This window comes from Nerophis ophidion, linkage group LG25 (genome assembly GCF_033978795.1).
Source record: "Nerophis ophidion isolate RoL-2023_Sa linkage group LG25, RoL_Noph_v1.0, whole genome shotgun sequence".
Taxonomy (NCBI): domain Eukaryota; kingdom Metazoa; phylum Chordata; class Actinopteri; order Syngnathiformes; family Syngnathidae; genus Nerophis; species Nerophis ophidion.
The window spans coordinates 24,430,046-24,450,155 of NC_084635.1; the positions used below are offsets into that span (position 1 = coordinate 24,430,046).

Consider the following 20,110-nt stretch of genomic DNA (forward strand, 5'->3'; position numbering starts at 1 on the left):
TTTTTATTATTGTAGCAACATGGTTGTTAATGTTTTTGAGAACACTAAAGGGTGTGTGTGTGTGTGTGCGTGTGTGTGAGAGTGTTGACAGTTAAGCTTGCCTTTTGTTGTTTTGGTAAGGAGATTGTAATACCACCTTGTTATGTTTTTTGGCATACATTATATTGTTTTAAAAATGTGCGTTCTTTTACTAAATAGGGACTTTTGTCAAGGCGAGAACTAGTTATTCTTGTTTACATTGTTTCTTATGGGGACCTCTGCTTCACTAAACGCATTTTTCGATTAAGAACCCTGTTCAAGGACCAATTCGATTTGTAAATAGAGGTTCCACTGCAGTGTGGACAATGTATTTAATTGGGTTGTTAAAAATACATGTGTAATGTGTAAATTTGTATTTTAAGTACTTGAAATGTAACCTTGTCACAAGCTGTTTCCAAATTATTGGTCTCAAATTTTGTGTATGTCATATTTGCAAATATCACATACTTGACATTAGGGTTATGGGAAAAAATCGATTCGAATACAAATCGCGATTCAGAATCAATTCTTTTTTTTTTTTTTTTTTAATCAATATTTTTTTTATTAATTTTTTTATTTTTATTTTTTATTTTTGTCATCAATCCAAAAAAACAATACACAGCAATACCATAAAAATGCAATCCAATTCCAAAATCAAACCTGACCCAGCAACACTCAGAACTGCAATAAACAGAGTAATTGAAAGGAGACACAAACACGACACAGAACAAACCAAAAGTAGTGAAACAAAAATGAATATTATCAACAACAGTATCAATATTAGTTATAATTTCCGCATAGCAGTGATTAAAAATCCCTCATTGACATTATCATTAGACATTTATAAAAAAAAAAAGAACAATAGTGTCACAGTGGCTTACACTTGCATCGCATCTCATAAGCTTGACAACACACTGTGTCCAATGTTTTCACAAAGATAAAATAAGTCGTATTTTTGGTTCGTTTAATAGTTAAAACAAATTTACATTATTGCAATCAGTTGATAAAACATTGTCCTTTCCAATTATAAAAGCTTTTCAAAAAAAATCTACTACTCTGCTAGCATGTCAGCAGACTGGGGTAGATCCTGCTGAAATCCTATGTATTGAATGAATACAGAATCGTTTTGAATCGGAAAAATATAGTTTTTGAATAGAGAATCGCGTTGAATCGAAAAAATCGATATATAATTGAATCGTGACGCCAAGAATCGATATTGAATCGAATCGTAGGACACCCAAAGATTCGCAGCTCTACTTGACATGAATTCTGAACTTAAAGTTGAACTTCACTGTCTTTAGAATTTTGACTATCATTCATAATCCTTATGTAAGACAAGCACGCATTTGTCGGGAATTGCTCTGTTCTGTCTATAAAGTGCTCTAAAAAACATCCAAACACCTCCATCAAGTATATATGTAATGTTGTAACAGGTACAGTCAAAAAAAGATGTAATATTTACATTTTTTTACCAATTTTAAGGAGGTGGCCACGCATTAATTTAAAAAATACATCACAACCAGTGACATGCGGTGAACTAAACACGAGGTGAGACATACATACTTTTTTTTTCTTCTTTTTTTCACTTAGATTCATATGTGCAGCTCTAGTCATTGTTGATTTAGGTTGCACATTAGAGTTACAGGAAAAAAAAAAAGTGAGTTATTCGCTTTCATGAAAACGTTATCATAATGATATTATGATATGATAAATGGTTTCAAAAAGTATTTGATAAAGTTGTTATTAAATACTTTTTGGTCCCATTTGCTTTTAACAAAATAAATCAAGTATTGTGAGTGTCTATTACCTTTCTGTATTTTTATCTGAAGCAGCAATAGCTATCCTCCATGAAAACATACCTTGTATGACCACATTCATTTTGTCTTAATGTCCAGTTTACATAAGTATTTCATCTTGGATACAGTATATAATCCTCCACATTGGCAGAAACATCCATTTAATTCAATTTCATTCCAAGAAATTAAAAAATATTTTTGCATCTGAAAAAAAAACACCCCCAAACGCTGGATTACTCTAATAAAAATGCCATTTTTGTTATAAATACAGTTAAAAAAAAAAGCAAAGATAAAAATGCTTGCTTCCACTGGAGAGACCTCTGTCTGCTAGAAAGAGCGCCCCCACTTCTCCCAGTGTGGGGAGTCAGAGTACTGCTGAGGCATTGAACTGCAAGTTGACAATACATCGCCCCCTACCTTAAGGCATAGGTACTTGGTGCCTCAAGACCTGCCTTTTCCACGTGGCAACAAGCATGCGCCCCCTCGCACGCACGCCCAATACACACTGTGTCTGCCTCACTTGTCGTCTGCTGCATTGTTTTGATCAGGAAACATGGAATTTCAGCGATTTTGACCATGGAAATTATCAAAATATACAGGAACCACACCAAAATCACACAGAAAGCATAAACCAAAAGAGAAATATTGAAACTTATTTTATTTTATTACTTCGTTTTGGAACATCTCATGGTTAAGCCACCTGGTGGCAGGTGAGGCACTGCCTCACTTGCCTCCCCTGACAGCATGTCACTGATCACAACGGTCACTCTTTTCTGTCATCAATGATGAATACCCACTGCGGATATCATGAGACACAACAAACATTATAAAACGCCACTTACTGTACAATGTCTGCTGTCACTCGGATGCCGACTAATAGGATGTTGTTATATTCCCGTTTGAATGAAGAATGACACATCGTCCCAGTGAAGAAAAAGGGAGGGTAGAACCAAGTGTGTTTTCGTGACTTTCCCACCATTTTCGGCTCTAAATTAAAAATGCCAAAGTTGACCAACTTTTCGGATTATGTCCTCATCCTTCTACTATCTAGGTGAGAGACATTTTTTATGATCTCGATCAAACTTCCACGAGCTTCGTGGAAGCAATATTAGCTTATAAGTTTATAGCTGCCAGTGGTTTTAAGAGCTAATTAAAACAAATTCAATCGTTGTGTATTGGTGTCCTTTAGTATTTTTCGTTTTTTAAATAGACTATATGTTATTCAAATGTTTCTTACATAAAAAAAAAGTCATAATGTATGCAGTTTTTAGAGTCTTGGGCGGAGTAAGGGCAGCCACACTCAAATGAGCGCACATTTGGTGGTAAAAAAAATTAATAAAAAGTAGTTTTATTGTAACTGCACTGTAGGACTGCTTTTTAAATGCCCATAAAAGTTAAAGCATAGCAAAACGCCATATGAAGGAGCACTATAACATCAATGTACAGGAAATGAGACTGTCTCTGCGGTGATGCCCTGTATAGCACACGCAAAATCCCTATTTAACTAAGGCGGTCTGCACCACTTTTCAATTGCACAGGCATTTTTTGTAGATCACACACTACATGCCCACTAATGCTGCACACCATTTTATAGATTGCACACACTGTTTAGCGTGTGATGTTTGGATTTCAGTAAATCAAGCCCAATTTGTGTAAATGTCATACTAACATAAAGAATACAAAGATTTACAACGATCAGAATTCACATGCATTTATTTGTCACAGGAACATAACACAAATCAGGCCAGCCAGACGGGACTTCATGGATTTTACTTGCGTGCGTTCTGCACAGGACTTGACTCCATGCTGCAGCCCTACAGACAGGCCCTGCTGGACCTTGAACAGGAGGTAAACGCGCATGCACGCACGAACGCACACAAGTAGAAGCAGTTCAACTTCTTTCCGTTTATTTCAGTTCCTTGGAGATCCCCACCTGACTATATCCCATGTGAATTATAAGCTTGATCAGGTAAATATTTAGTACGCACATATACATGATGTTAAAAATGTTTGTATGGATATGTCAAAATACAATACAGGAGTCCTTTGGTCTTTGTGTGCAGAAAATGTAATTTCAGTTCTTATGTGTCTTGTACATGTTAAGAATGGACAAAACAAAGCTGCTGCCACTGCTGCTGTATACATTAAGGATGAAACGATTGACAAAATCCACAGTTTAGATCTTGCCACAGTTTTGTCACATCCAGCACTTTTTACTGTCATCGTCGCTCACGCTAATTCCAAATTATCCTTCTCTTCACGTTGCGCATGCTATGACTTGAACGACACACGTTGTCCAAACTGATTCAGGTGAACCAAACAGTCCGAGTTTTTTTAATAAACCATCCCATTCTTAGTATATAAATATTTTCTTACCCCTACCCAGGTCTTATGCTGTGCACATTGAACAAGTATTTTTTTGGACAATATTAACAAATTATGGAGAAAAAAACCCATTAAGCATCTGTAAAATATTCTGAGGTTATATTTTCAGAGTATTGAATTGATCATAATAAGAATGTTTAGATCAGGGGTCTCAAACTCAATTTACCTGGGGGCCACTGAACGCAGAGTCTGGGTGAGGCTCGGCCGCAAGAAAAGAGTTATTTAAAAAAATTTGCATACTCCTCAGCATGTCTAGTTGTATAATGAAGTTTCAAATTGTGTCCCTTGTGCACCGCAACTTTCTCTGTGCAAATAAGACACGTCAGGGTGCCCCTGTGCTCAACAAAGAAATATTTCGTCTCCCACTTTTCCTGGAATTGTCTTTGCTCATCAGTAACCTATCTCTTCACTGCAGGCTTTGAAAAAGACATGTTTGGGGTTGTACAATATATTTGTACTCAACCAACGCACAGAGAATAATGTTTTTTCCGCAATGTGTGTCGTTCCGCTTTTCCTCCCTACAGCAACACGGCGGTCGGCGGATAATAGCCGGGAAAGTACCGGGATAGCGAGCACAAAAAAAGTGACTGCTCCTGTAGTGTTATCCGCGCCATATAGAAATATATATAGTGTTCATCGTGTGAGGCAATGCAAATTAAACAATAAAATAACGGTTTGAATTGGTCCAGGTTATCAGGGACTGTTATTACTGACGGACAGGTGTTGCGGTGTGACTGCAGCCAGGATTGTAAGAAAACCCTTGTCTCCATGACAAAGTCTCCGTCACTTTCACTCACTTGCCGCTTTTCCACCAATGCAGGGGTAGGCAACCCAGAATGTTGAAAGAGCCATTTTGGACCCAAATAACACAACGCTGTCATATAAAACTTGCGGACCGCACTAACATTAAACTTTCATATTAAGGTGGGGGCCGCAAAATAACGTCTCACGGGCCGCAATTGGCCTGCGGGCCGCGTGTCTGAGACCCCTGGTTTAGATTGTCTTAGATGCCTCTCATTGTTCTCTGGCAGAGTTTTTATTGACTGGCATGCACACAAAGGGAATATAGCAAGTGCATTTACAAAGTAGAATGAAATGAATCAACAGTACAACAGTGCCATCTATTGAAAAAAACTACTGCATTACAACACTCACCTGGTCAGGCTTCATCAGTTCACGCTCACAGACTTACAAAGGACTGCTCTAGTCTGAGTGGATGGTGCAGAGTCCAAAGTATTTATCCTGTCGAAGTCAGAGGGGTATGGCCATACAAGGATGAGTTCTCTATATTGTGCTGCAAACGAACACCAACACGAAGCATCACAAGGACCACCTGGATAGTGAACTTTCCCTTAGCTGTTCCATATCTTAATTTTTTTTTTTCTCAATTCAGTTTCAGTTGCTTTTTCCCTCTGTCATGGTGGTGGTCGAGGCTATTAAATCACAAAAGGTAGGTAATGTTTTACTTAGAGATTTTGGTCACATTACAAGAAACATGGCACATTCAAACAGTGAGTTTAGCTTAATCCTCATATTAGCTACTATTTCTATGAGCAACAACTGCAGATTAAAATGCTGGTGGAAAAAAATGAGTGGAATCTGCCATTATAATATCTGAATTGATAAGCTATGTTTGTCTGATATCCTGTATGTGCCACTTTAGATTCACGGCTGTCAAATCCTGGAAAGTGTGTACAAGCACAGCTGTGCGGGGCTTCCTCCTGTACGCATGGCCCTAGAAAAGTAAGTCTTACAGCTAATTGATTTCACACTGTTGTGTTGGCTTATTACTGTTTATATATATATATATATATATATATATATATATATATATATATATATATATATATATATATATATATATATATATATATAAAACGTACACTTATTCAGCCTGTTGTTCACTATTCTTCATTTATTTTAAATTGCCTTTCAAATGTCTATTCTTGGTGTTGGGTTTTATCAAATAAAATTCACCCCAAAATGTGACTTATACTCCAGTGTGACTTATATATGTTTTTTCCCTTTATTATGCATTTTCGGCAGGTCCGACTTATACTCCGAAAAATTTGGTATATGCACTACTGTACATGACTATGCACATGTTGACTCCAAGAGTGTGCAAAACAGAATGAGAAAATATGTGTATATATATATATATATATATATATATATATATATATATATATATATATATATATATATATATATATATATATATATATACACTATAACCACATATAAACCTACTTATGCTTCGGAAAGTTGCTGGGGAACAATTTTGGTTCAGATCAGGTCGAGTTTGAGCTGAGCCAGGATTTTATGGCAGTTTTAAAATTTAGTAGGGAAGTTCGAATTTGAAGGTCTGTTGGTAGTGCATTCCACTGTGTGGTGGTATAATAGTAGAATGCATTTTTTCCCATGAGATTCTTGAATTTGGGGGGGGGGGCGAGTTCTGAGGAACTCCCTCTCCTGTAGTACCTGTGAGCATCACTCTGGTGAAATAATTCGACAGGTACTTGGGGAGAGGTTCTCTGAGTATATTGAATACCAGGTACATTGCAATTTGGTGTACTCTTTCCTCAACTATAAACCATCCCAATTTGGTAAGGTAGGCTTGAGTTAGGTGTGTTCCGTATGGGAGGTTGAGCAGGAGTCTCACCAGCTTGTTCTGGGAAGTTTGCAGTTTTGTTTTCAGGGGCTTGGGGATACTGGTGAACCACGAGGTGCAGGCGTAATAAAATGACACTGTATGAGGGCACCGGCAAGGGTCTTAAGTGTCTCCTTGTCGATAAACGCAGAAATCCTGCCCAAAAATCTAGTTTTATTATTGATCTTAATGTTTTGTGTGACACGAGGATCAGACTCCGCACGGTTGTGAAATTTTAGCTTAGCGTGGATGCTCTCTTTTGGTAAGTGTCTACCTCTCTGGATTCTGCGAACGTTCCGCTCAAGTCTGTGAGAATATTAACAGTGAGACCATCACAATATGACAAGTTATCCGCTGCCATTATAAATATATTCGGTGATGAATGTCAATCAATCAATCAATCAATGTTTGTATTTATATAGCCCTAAATCACAAGTGTCTCACAGGGCTGCACAAGCCACAACGACATCCGCGGTACAGAGCCCACAAAAGGGCAATGAAAAACACACCCCAGTGGGACGTCGGTGACAATGACTATGAGAAACCTTGGAGAGGACCGCATACAGTATGTGGGCATCCCCCCCTCTAGGGAAGACCGAAAGCAATGAATGTTGAGCGGGTCTAGCATGATATTGTGAAAGTCCAGTCCATAGTGGATCCAATATAACAGTGGGAGTCCAGTCCATAGTGGATCCAATATGGTAACGAGAGTCACGTCCATAGTGGAGCCAGCAGGAGACCATCCAAGCGGAGAAGGGTCAGCAGTGCAGAGATGCCCCCAACCGATGCACAGGCGAGCGGTCCATCCTGGGTCCCGACTCTGGACAGCAAGCACTTCATCCATGGCCACTGGACCTGTGTACCCCCCCCCCCCCCTCCACAAGGGAAGGGGGGGGCAGAGGAGAAAAGAAGAGAAACAGCAGATCAACTGGTCTGAAAAGGGGGTCTATTTAAACTTTAGAGTATACAAATTAGGTTTAAGATGGGACTTAAATGCTTCTACTGAGGTAACATCTCTAACTGTTACCAGGAGGGCATTCCAGAGTCCTGGAGCCCAATTAAAAAAATGCTCTATAGCCCGCAGACTTTTTTTGGGCTCTGGGAATCACTAATAAGCTACACTAATGTGTCTAGTTGGGCAATTTATTTATTTATTTACATTTTACAAGTTTTTTTTTTTCTCTACCTCAACCCCAAATGACATTCAAGTATTCAACAATTGACTTATGTGTTTGTTTTGCAACATCGTCCAGGATCCTCGCAGTGTGCCACGGTGTGATGTACAAACAACTCGCAGCATGGATGCTGCATGGATTATTGCTGGACCAAAATGAGGAGTTTTTCGTGAAACAGGGTCCAAGCGCAGGAGGAGCGGCGTCAAACCAGGAGGAAGAAGAAGAAGATCTTGGTCTAGGAGGCTTAAGTGGCAAACAGCTGAGAGAACTGCAGGATCTGGTGAGCAGCACAGGTGACATCTTACAGTACTTCTCCAGAACTGGTTGTGAATCCTCTCAGTCATTCTGTGTGTGTGACTTTGCAGAGGCTGATAGAGGAGGAGAACATGTTGGCTCCATCTCTCCAGCAGTACTCCCTGCGAGCAGAGATGTTGCCTTCTTACATCCCCATACGGGTGGCGGAGAAGATCCTCTTTGTTGGAGAATCTGTCCAAATGTTTGAAAACCACAACCACAGCCCATCTCGAGCTGGTACTCTATGTTACACAAGTATTTAAAAGATCATGCTTCTTTATTGTGGCTAAAAGCTTTGAACTGATTGTCTTAGGCTCCATACTGAAACACCAGGAGGACAGTTTTGCTTCTGAATTGCACAGACTCAAACAAGAGTCTCTCTTTAGCCTGGTGGACTTTGAAAATGTAATTGATGGCATCAGAAGCACTGTGGCAGAGGTAAACTAACTCAATATTGTAATTGTTGTCTTTCATCTAATTGGCTCTTTAAATTATCCACCGTACTTGATGTTAATATTCAATTTTCTGATTGACTCTCAGCATCTTTGGACACTGATGGTGGAGGAGTCTGATCTTCTTGAGCAGCTCAAGGTACTGTCATGCTTGTTTTTAGATGCCACAGCGAGATTGGTGACGGCATTTATTGTTCCTTTACTTTCCACCAGATCATTAAGGACTTCTACTTGCTGGGTCGCGGCGAGCTCTATCAGGTTTTTATCGACCTCGCGCAGCACATGCTGAAGACCCCACCGACGGCTGTCACTGAACATGGTCAATCTCATTTTTGCTGTTTTTTTCTTCCGTTTTGCTATGTAAGGGTTTAATGAGAGCATACAGGTCTGGTTTTGGCCTTTAGCATGCTTTAACAGTAAATACATTTATTATCAATGTAAAATATATTATTAGCAGCGCTGTCAAATTATTACATTTGTTTAATCAGATTACCGAAATTTTTCAGAGTATAAATCGCTCCGGAGTATAAATCGCACCTGCCTAAAATATATAATAAAGAAGGAACAAAACATATATAAGTCGCACTGGAGTATAAGTCGCATTTTATGGGGAAATTTATTTGATAAAATCCAACACCAAGAATAGACATTTGAAAGGAAATTTAAAATAAATAAAGAATAGTGAACAACAGGCTGAATAATTGTACGTTATATGACGCATAAATAACCAACTAAGAAGGTGCCTGGTATGTTAACGTAACATATTATGGTAAGAGTCATTCAAATAACTATAACATATAGAACATGCTATACGTTTACCAAACAATCTGTCACTCCTAATCGATAAATCCCACGAAATCTTATACGTCTAGTCTCTTACGTGAATGAGCTAAATAATATTATTTGATATTTTACGGTAATGTGTTAATAATTTCACACATAAGTCGCTCCTGAGTATAAGTCGCACCCTCGGCCAAACTATGAAAAAACTGCGACTTATAGTCCGAAAAATACAGTAATCACATTTTGCATTCAGATTAATCCTGCTTAATCAGAGGTTATTACTAGCTTTCATAATTTACACAAACTTAAAAAAATACCCCGATATTTGGATACAAATGCTATTCTATTGTCAGAAAGTCATCCAGGATTTTTTCTTTATGTTTTAATTGGATGAACACCATTTATTTGCTAAGAACTCGCTAACTGTCAGGGTGCCACCTTACAGGTAACAATCCACAGTTAAGATAAAGGAGTATGTACAGTCAGAATGAAGTGTTTGATTAATCTGTGTACACCGTATTTCCTTGAATTGCCGCCGGGGCGCTAATAATTTAAAACCTCTTCTCACTCCTGCGCTTACCAAAGGCATGCGGTAAAAGTAAGCATGCGCTCATTATTTTAAAACCTCTTCTCACTCAGGCACTTACCAAAGGCATGCAGTAAAATTTGAGTGTGATGTAAGCTTGAACCTTATATCTTACTGAATAGCTCTTAATCTTCTTCCCTTCATGCAATATCAAATTACTGGTATTGAAATCAGCCTCCTCCATTTTGAAATGACGACAGGGGAAGTGTCACTCGTGACGTCACGAGTTTGACCAGGCGGTAATACTAAGCATGCGCTAATTATTTTGCGAAGCGAGTTCGACAGCATACTATATCCACTGTGGCAATTCAAGGAAATACGGTATACACAATAATGCGATAATTTTTTTGGAATTAATCACATAAATTAACTTATTTTTGACCGCCCTAATTAGATTTTTCACTAAGCTGTCAGCTATGACATAAACCTAAATGTGGATGTTTTTTAAGATAGTTTGGCATAAATTGACCTACATTGGGTTGGTTTTAGCATCTTTACCACAAAATGTATCAAAGTGGCCCCCTTTTACGTAACTCCCAGGGTAAAACGTTTGAACACCTGTGTTTTAAAAATGGACACATTGAAACATGTTTTTAGTTTGCTAGGGAAATAAATCCTCAACAGAGTAGCAGCATCACAGTTAGCTTTCGCGGTAACTTCTCATCCTGAAATGGGTGTTATGTCACTGACAGGCTAAAACTCTAAACATGGTTTGTGTTTTACAGATGTAAATGTGGCCTTTCAGCAAGCAGCCCATAAGGTGCTGCTGGATGATGACAACCTGCTGCCTTTACTGCACCTCACTGTTGACTACCAAGGCAAAGACAACAAAGGTACGATGTGGACTCTTATCTCAAAAGGGGACTGCACTTTTGGGTAGAATTGTGCCTGTTTTTCACAATCCTTAGAGGCCTACTGAAATGAGATTTTCTTCTTTAAACGGGGATAGCAGGTCCATTCTATGTGTCACACTTGATCATTTCGCGATATTGCCATATTTTTGCTGAAAGGATTTAGTAGAGAACATTGACGATAAAGTTCGCAACTTTTGGTCGCTAATAAAAAAGCCTTGCCTGTACCGGAAGTAGCAGACGATGTGTGCGTGACGTCACCGGTGTGAGGGCTCCTCACATCCTCACATTGTCTATAATGTGAGCCACCAGCAGTAAGAGCTATTCGGACCGAGAAAGCGACGATTTCCCCATTAATTTGAGCGAGGATGAAAGACTCGTGGATGAGGAAAGTTAGAGTAAAGCACAAAAAAAAAAAAAAGAAGAAAAGGCGACGGCTCCAGGCGGCGGCAGTGGGAGCGTTTCAGATGTAATTAGACACATTTACGAGGATAATTCTGGAAAATCCCTTATCTGTTTATTGTGTTAATAGTATTTTAGTGAGATTATAAAGTCATACCTGAAAGTCGGATGGCTGCGGTGAGCGCCAGTGTCTCTGAGAGAAGCCAAGATTACAGCATCCTTTTTGAGGTGCAGGATGAGGTCGCGTAATCCACTCAAGTCTCCAGTAAGAGCCGACCTAATATCACAATTTTCCCATCCAAAAACTTGCTGGTTGATGTAGAGAAACATGTTCACTTGACCGCTTTGTGTTAAAGCTTCACAAAAAACAAAGAAACACCGGCTGTGTTTCGGTTGCTAAAGGCAGCTGCAATCCACCGCTTTCCACCAACAGCATTCTTATTGGACATCTCCATTATTAATTGAACAAATTGCAAAAGATTCAGCAACACAGATGTCCAAATTACTGTGTAATTATGCGATGAAAAGAGACAACTTTTAGCCGTAAGTGGTGCTGGGCTAATATGTCCCCTCCAACCAATAACGTCACAAACACGCGTCATCATTCCATGACGTTTTCAACAGGAAACTCCGCGGGAAATTTATAATTGCAATTTAGTAAATTAAACTGGCCGTATTGGCATGTGTTGCAATGTTAATATTTCATCATTGATATATAAACTATCAGACTGCGTGGTCGGTAGTAGTGGGTTTCAGTAGGCCTTTGTGTGATACAAGAACAAATATGCCTTGCTTTTTTGATGCATTCTAATTTGTAATATACAGCAAGAACATGGTGAAGACAATGGAAGTCATCTATTGCGCTCACAAAGCCATCTAAAAAAAACATCCAAAAACTGCCAACAATGCCCCATTTATATGTCGTAACCTGCATGACCAAGTATTAGCGATATTGTTATTATAAGCGCTAACGCAGAAGAACCACTTTAAGTGGTGCTGTGGTCACTGAGCGGTAATTAGCTTATGCAGCCATTGACATACTGAGCCGGTGAGCTGCGGCATCGCTTTGAGTTGGTAAAAGTTAATTCTACATTATAAATCATGCAACACACTTTTATAGTAAAAGGTTGTGGCCATAAACCGATAAATTGGTCAAGTTTGATATTAACTTAGACCCGAAGATCGTGAGAAAGACACAAAAACAACCTACTGAGTGGCCTAGTGGTTAGTGTCCGCCCTGAGATCGGAAGGTTGGGAGTTCAAACCCCTGCCGAGTCATACCAAAGACTATAAAATTAATGAGACCCATTGCCTCCCTGCTTGGCACTCAGCATCAAGGGTTGGAATTGGGGGTTAAATCACCATAAATGATTCCTGGGCGCTGCGCCGCTGCTGCCCACTGCTCCCCTCACTTCCCAGGGGGTGATCAAGGGGATGGGTCAAATGCAGAAGACACATTTCACCACACCTAGTGTGTGTGTGACAATCATTGGTACTTTAACAAAAAGACGCTTGTTTGAGCCCACCTTTGGGGTGCCATGATTGGGTATAAAAGCAACTTCCATGAAATGCTCAGTCTTTCACAAACAAGGATGGGGCCAGGGTCACCACTTTGTCAACAAACGCGTGAGCAAATGGTACAACTGTTTAAGAACAACATTTCTCAACAAACTATTGCAGGGAATTTAGGGATTTTACCATTTACAGTCCGTAGTATCATCAACAGTTTCAGAAAATCATTGCGAGGTGAATTCACAAACATGAGTCATGCCAGTTGTTATACTAACCTCATTTTGCTCGATTAATACACAACATGTAGGATTCTAGCAAACACTGTTGCAGTGCTTGTCTGACATTGCAACAATATTTTCCAATTTTATTTCATAGTTGTGAGTTTACCACATAGTTATAGTTTGATGTATATGAAGTATTTAATTGAATATTCCAATTAGGGCTGGGCGATATGGCCCTTTTTTAATAGCTCGATATGTTTAGGCCATGTCACGATACTCGATATATATCTCGATATTTTGCCATGGCCTTGAATTAACTCTTGATGCATATACTCACAGCAGTATGATGGTTCTATGTGTCTACATTAAAACATTCTTCTTCATACTGATTAATATATGCTCATTTTAAACTTTCATGCAGAGAGGGAAATCACAACTAAGTCGATTGAACAAAAGTGTATTTATTAAACAGTTATTAAGCAGTGGCACAAACATTCAAGTCATTCCAAAACAGAAAGTGCAAGATTGTCAGAGACATTTTAAAACAAGCTATGAATGCACTTTTGTGTATGATGTCACTAATATGACATATCAAAACAACACTAAATTAAAGTACAATTTTCGTACAGAACGCCACTACAATAGTTTAAAACAAATAAAGTGCACTTTTGTCCATCATATCACACAAGATATTTCAATAACTATTAAATAAAAATGAGCTGCATAATAGGAAATCAAATAGTGTTTGTCCTTTGCTATGTGGTAGGTTACTGCGGACATTATATCCTTTTGTTGTTCATAATTTTTTTCATACGGTGTTGATCTGGAAATGTTTGCCTCGGCCTTTTGATGCCGTGGGTGTGTTGCACCGAATGGAGGTGTTGACATGCGGAGCAAGCACTCTTCATTCTAGCAGGTGACTTTTCAAATGATGCTACATATTAACAGTAATGCTACTTTTTGTAGCAACGCTTGTGCTCTACACTTGACAAATTAAAGATGGCTATTCGACATATTCCCACTTGAAGCCAAACCACAGCCAGACGATGACCCCCTGCTTTTTTTCTTGGAATTAATTCTCCTTCATGTGTTACCAAATTCGCACCTTCTCTCTCTCATATTACCACTCGCACCGGTCCACTAGCATCACAGCTAACGTTACCCATGCCGCTACCTCTCTGCTCCGCAAGGGCGTATACGTATGTGACATATGACGTGACAGTATGTGACGTGTGTAAGAAGGTGCGTTTGTCTGTGAGAAGGAGAGACAGGAAAGAGTGGGACGAGCCTGTAGTGTAATGCCCGCAGCTAAAAGCAACTGCGTGAGAATGTATACCAGAATATCACAATATAGTCATTTTCTATATCGCACAGAGACAACAAACCCGCAATATATCGAGTATATATATCGCCCAGCCCTATTTCCAATCAACTTGCAAGACCTAGTAAAAATTAAAATGCATTGTTTTTGGACAGAATTTGTATATTTTCCTTTTTAAGTACCAGTTTGGATATATTGGATCCACTTTGGACTGGACTCTCACGGTTATGTTAGATCCACTATGGATTGGACTTTCACAGTATAATGTTAGATCTGCTCGACATCCAATGCCTTCGGTCCACTGGAGGGGTTGCCCACATATGCGGTCCTCTCCAAGGTTTCTCATAGTCATCATTGTCTCTGTCACCGACATCCCACTAGGGTGAGTTTTTCCTTGCCCTTATGTGGGCTCTACCGAGGATGTCGTTGTGGTTTGTACAGCCCTTTGAGACACTTGTGATTTAGGGCTATATAAATAAACATTGATTAATTGAGTTTGTGTGTCGTTTAAGCACTAGTAGCATTTTAAAAGTACCACTTTGGCACCTAACCTTACGCATGAACCATCTTCATTGTTGAGGCTGAGGCCAGGATGTCTACATACAAGATTGTACGGACTAAGGCTGAGCGATTTATTCTTTTAATAATATTAAATCTTGATTAATATCCCCATTTTTACATTTTACATGCTTATGTGTGCTATGGCTAGAAGTTTTTTTTTTCTTGGCCTCAGTCTGGACCCCCTCTCCAGGACCCAGGTTTAGACTGATTTTGTTGTTCTACCATATTTGCTGGATTTATAGTAGGCTCACAGCTGATCACTGTACAGACTTGACCTCATTCAACAGCCCCTCCTGTACGCTTATCACAAACCGCTCCAAAGAAGAAAATTCCACCTCTACAAGGAATGATTTCAAACAGGCCTGTTCATGTCAGAGGGGAACTTAGAAAACCAGCAGAGGATTAAATCAATATTTACCTTCCTATTATGTCAGTGTGTCCAACGTATTCCAAGGACTCTTCGGTTTATAGATGTGATTTTGTCTTTTCAGAGATGGCAGGTCCAAGAGATGGAGTCACTCCTCCGCAAGACATCTCCCCTCGTGAGATGCCTCCCACAGGCTGGGCGGCTCTCGGCCTCATCTACAAGGTTCAGTGGCCACTGCACATCATGTTCACTCCTGCTGTTTTGGAAAAGTCTGTACCTCTCCTGTTCTCTGGTACAAATGTGTTGAAATGTAGTTTATTGAGGTGACATCCTCGTTCTCCTGCCGTCTGTGTGGTCAGGTACAACATCGTGTTCAGGTACCTGCTGAGTGTGCGACGAGTGCAGTCGCAGCTGCAACACTGCTGGGCTTTGCAAATGCAGAGGAAACATCTCAAGTCCAGTCACAGCGACGCTATCAAGTGGAGGCTACGCAACCACATGGCTTTCCTGATCGATAACCTGCAATACTACTTGCAGGTAACACAAGTTTCAGAACTAAAATGTGCACTTGCCTGCTCTTTTGAATATTTGGCCGTTTCTGTTTAGTAATACAGTGAAGTTCAAATCACTGCAGGTTAAACCTTCCAAAGTTGGACTTAAGGTAAACACGTTCAAGATGAAAGAAATGAGGATAATGTAAGTGCAGGAGCAGATATTACGTGCAAATGTTAAGTTTTGGAAGAAGTTACCAACTTCTCTTATTTATGCCGGATTGTCATAATTTTCCTTGCCCTTATGTGGGCTCTACCAAGGATGTCGTTGTGGTTTGTGCAGCCCTTTGAGACACTAGTGATTTAGGGCTATATCAATAATCATTGATTGATAACTCCTGGAAGCTCAGAGGAAGATGCTGAGGCAAGGTGTGTAAAAACACAAACTGTTTCTTACATACCTGGAGAACTTGATATATTGACCTGTGGACAATCCTCAACTCCAATGTTAAATATGTTCTCGGGAACATGGCGACTTCCCTCAAACATAATAAAGAAGCTACGGACATTTAACAAATTAAGGCTTTGATGTACAGTGCAACCAGAAAGTATTCACAGTGCTTCACATTTTACACCCTTACTTCAAAATGGAATACATTCATTTTTATCCTCAAAATTCTACACACAATACCCCATAATGAAAATGTGAAAATGTTTTGTTTTTTTAGAATTTTTTTTGCAAATTTATTAAAGATGAAAAACAAATCATCTGGGCATAAATATTCACAATACTATGTTAATCCACCTTTGCCAGCATATACAGCCTTCAGTATTTTTGAATACAATGCCACAAAGCTTGGCACACCTACAGTATCTTTTGATACTTCTTAAGCTCCATCAGGTTGGATGGCAAGCGTCAGTGCACAGTCATTTTGAAATCTCTCTAGAGATTCAAGTGGAGGCTCTGGCTGGGCCACTCAAGCACAATTACAGAGTTGTACTGAAGCCATTCCTTTGATATCTTGGCTGTGTGCTTAGAAGCGTTGTCCTGCTGAAAGATTAACCGTCACCCCAGTCTGACTTCAAAAGCGCTCTGTAGAAGATGGTCATCCAGGATGTCTTTGTACATTGCTGCATTCAGCTTTCCCTCTATCTTGACTAGTCTCCCAGTTGTTTCCGCTGAAAAACCTCCCCACAGCATGATGCTGCCACTACCATGCTTCACTGTAGGGATGGTATTGACCTGGTGATGAGCGGTGCCTGGTTTCCTCCCAACAGAATGCCTGGCATTCATGCCAATCAGTTCCATATTTAGGTTATCAGACCAGAGAATGTTGTTTCTCATGGTCTTAGTCTTTCTGGTGCATTTTGGCAAACTGTTACAAAAACCAGGCTTACCATAAAATGCCCGATTGATTGGTGGATTGCTGCAGGGATGGTTGTCCTCCTGTAACGTTCTCCTTTCCCCACAGTGGAATGCTGTACTTCTGACAGAGTGACCATTAGGTTCTTGCTCAACTTCCTGACTAGGGCCTTTCTCCCCGATCGCTCAGTTCGGAAGGCAGGTCAGCTCTAGGAAGAGTCCTGGTGGTTCCAAACTTCTTCCATTTACAGATGATGGAGGCCACTGTGCTCATTGGGACTTTGCAGGCAGCAGATATTTTTAAGTTTTCAAAAATTCCACGTAATTATTATTTATCAATTGTCATGTAGTATTGCACATAGAATTTGAGTACAAAAATGAAGGTATTCCTGCCAGGTTCAATCACTGATGATATCTATTAAACAAGACAAAAAGCAAGGAATTAAGCAGAGACAGAATTAAATTTGGCTCAACTTGAGGAGAAACGTCTCCAACACGCTCTGGCGAAAGATTCTACGCCTTTTGACTTTTCCAGTTTACAGAACAACAGCTTGTTTCTAAAGAAATGCGGGGTATGTAAACAGCCATTGTTTTCGGTCACATTTACACAAAAGAAAAAGATGCCTCGGGCTTGGACTGGTCCTGGATCGAGCTTGGGCTAGTCTTGGATCACAATAGATAAACTCCTCCCGTCTCTTCCCATCGTTCACAGCGGAATTTTCCAAGCCTTCGGTTGATTGCAACAAAGACAGCACAGCCTCTTGTCTGTTCAGAGGAAACTCAGAGAATGGAAAGATTTTTTGATAATTTACATACAATTTTTCTGACAATTCCTTATTAAATTAAGGCGCTGTAACTGTATCGTAACAAAATGTGAAAAAAAAGTGAAGCACTGAATATTTTCCGGATTCACTGTATTTTAGAAAGAGATACCCCATCCACAGGATTGGATTGAAGGTTGATTTTTTTTTTTTTACAATACAGTACAGAGGTACCTCAACTTACCAGCACACTGCGCTCAGAACACCCATATCTCAAAGCTGCTCCGCCCATTGACATTTGAATATGTAACTTGCCTTTTTAAAAAGAAAAAATCATTTTTAGATAGGAAATACTGTTCAAAAATCAATACAATAGATTGTACATCAAACAACTACAGTCGTTTAATAATAATAATGCACAGGTTTTCCTTTGGGAGCAGACTAATATGCGGGTTCTCCTTTGGGCTGATTCTCTGTGGAGTGTTTCCATGTCTGTGTTATCGCCTTCTTTTCATAGAGCTGTTGACTACTTCTGTCCTCACATTGCAATATCGTCTCTGATGTCTTTGAGTGATTGACCGGGAAAGTCACGTAAGCGATGTTAGTTATTGGCGGCCCTGTTGGGAGTGGTCACGGTCCAACAATGGGCCCCAGCCGTATGGTTAAGAAACACTGTCTTAACTTACAAATACCTTCAGATACAACTGTGTCTTGGCTTTTGTTTTGCTTTAGATCGCGTGCATACCTTGAGTCACGAGTATTTTGATCGTTGTTTGAGGGAATATTTGTCAAAGGCTTTTGCTGTTTGAGCAGTAAAGAGTTAATATACACGTTGTTCCTGGGAGATTATACAATAAAAATATTGTAACGTCTTTGTAGACGTTATAAATGGGACGAGAAAGTGATCCATGCTCAATTGCTTCATTGCGCATGATCGGTTATCAGGACGACACTAGAAGCAAACTGCTGAAGCTTCAATGTAAAGTAGGGGTGATCGATCCAGATTTCGATACCATCAACACCGGGTATATAACAGTATATAAAGTAGGGGTCTCAAACTCAATTCACCTGGGGGCCACTGGACGCAGTCTGGGTGAGGCTGGGCTGTAAGAAAAGATTTCTTAAATAAAAATGTTGCATACTCCTCAGCATGTCTCGTTGAAAAATGTTTCAAATTGTGCACCGCAACTTTCTCTGTGCAAATAAGACACGTCGGGGTGCCCCTGTGAAGTGAAGTATATTATATTTATATAGCGCTTTTCTGTAGTGACTCAAAGCACTTTTACATAGTGAAACCCAATATCTAAGTTACATTTAAACCAGTGTGGGTGGCACTGGGAGCAGGTGGGTATACTGTCTTGCCCAAGGACAGAACGGCAGTGACTAGGATGGCGGAAGTGGGGATCGAACCTTAAACCCTCAAGTTGCTGGCACGGCCACTCTACCAACCTAACTATACCGCCTGTGCTAAACAAAGAAATATTCTTTGCTCATCACTAAACTTTCTCTTCACTGCAGGCTTTGAAAAAGACATGTTTGGGGTTGTGGAATATATTAATAATGTTATTTCCACAATGTGTGACGTTCCGCTTTTCCTCCCTACAGCAACACGGCGGTCGGCGGATAATAGCCGGGAAAGTATGGAGATAGCGAGCGCAAAAAAGTCATATAGAAATATATGTAGTGTTCATCGTATGAGGCAATGGTAATCAGAGGTGGGTAGAGTAGCCAGAAATTGTACTCAACTAAGAGTACTGTTACTTTAGAGATTTATTACTCAAGTAAAAGTAAGGAGTAGTCACCCAAATATTTACTTGAGTAAAAGTAAAAAGTATGTTGTGAAAAAACTACTCAAGTACTGAGTAACTGATGAGTAACCTGATTACGGCAACAAATAATGCACTAAAACATAAAAATAGCAATGAGCAAATTCAGAGCCAGGAATATCTCTTAAGCAACTAAAACAATAATATATATTAAATAATAGTACATTAAAATAAAATTTTAAAAATGGCACATTGAGCCACAATAACTTAACAGCACCATAGCCTCAGTAGGCATTCATTGATTTGATTGATTGATTGATTTATTTATTAAAACTTGTATTAGTAGATTGCAAAA

General features: G+C 39.5%; 1 protein-coding gene across 1 annotated transcript in view; it reads left to right on the forward strand.

The window, feature by feature from the left end:
* tubgcp4 (tubulin gamma complex component 4) overlaps window positions 1-20,110 on the forward strand; it is a 36,369-nt gene that overhangs the window by 6,872 nt on the left and 9,387 nt on the right. Inside the window, exons 3-14 of the mRNA XM_061887182.1 lie at window positions 3,540-3,662; window positions 3,730-3,783; window positions 5,593-5,649; window positions 5,863-5,942; window positions 8,103-8,304; window positions 8,390-8,555; window positions 8,632-8,756; window positions 8,859-8,909; window positions 8,984-9,089; window positions 10,865-10,972; window positions 15,499-15,643; window positions 15,734-15,911. Of these exons, the coding sequence (XP_061743166.1) occupies window positions 3,540-3,662; window positions 3,730-3,783; window positions 5,593-5,649; window positions 5,863-5,942; window positions 8,103-8,304; window positions 8,390-8,555; window positions 8,632-8,756; window positions 8,859-8,909; window positions 8,984-9,089; window positions 10,865-10,972; window positions 15,499-15,643; window positions 15,734-15,911 (1,395 nt within the window). The remainder of the gene's footprint in view (window positions 1-3,539; window positions 3,663-3,729; window positions 3,784-5,592; window positions 5,650-5,862; window positions 5,943-8,102; window positions 8,305-8,389; window positions 8,556-8,631; window positions 8,757-8,858; window positions 8,910-8,983; window positions 9,090-10,864; window positions 10,973-15,498; window positions 15,644-15,733; window positions 15,912-20,110) is intronic.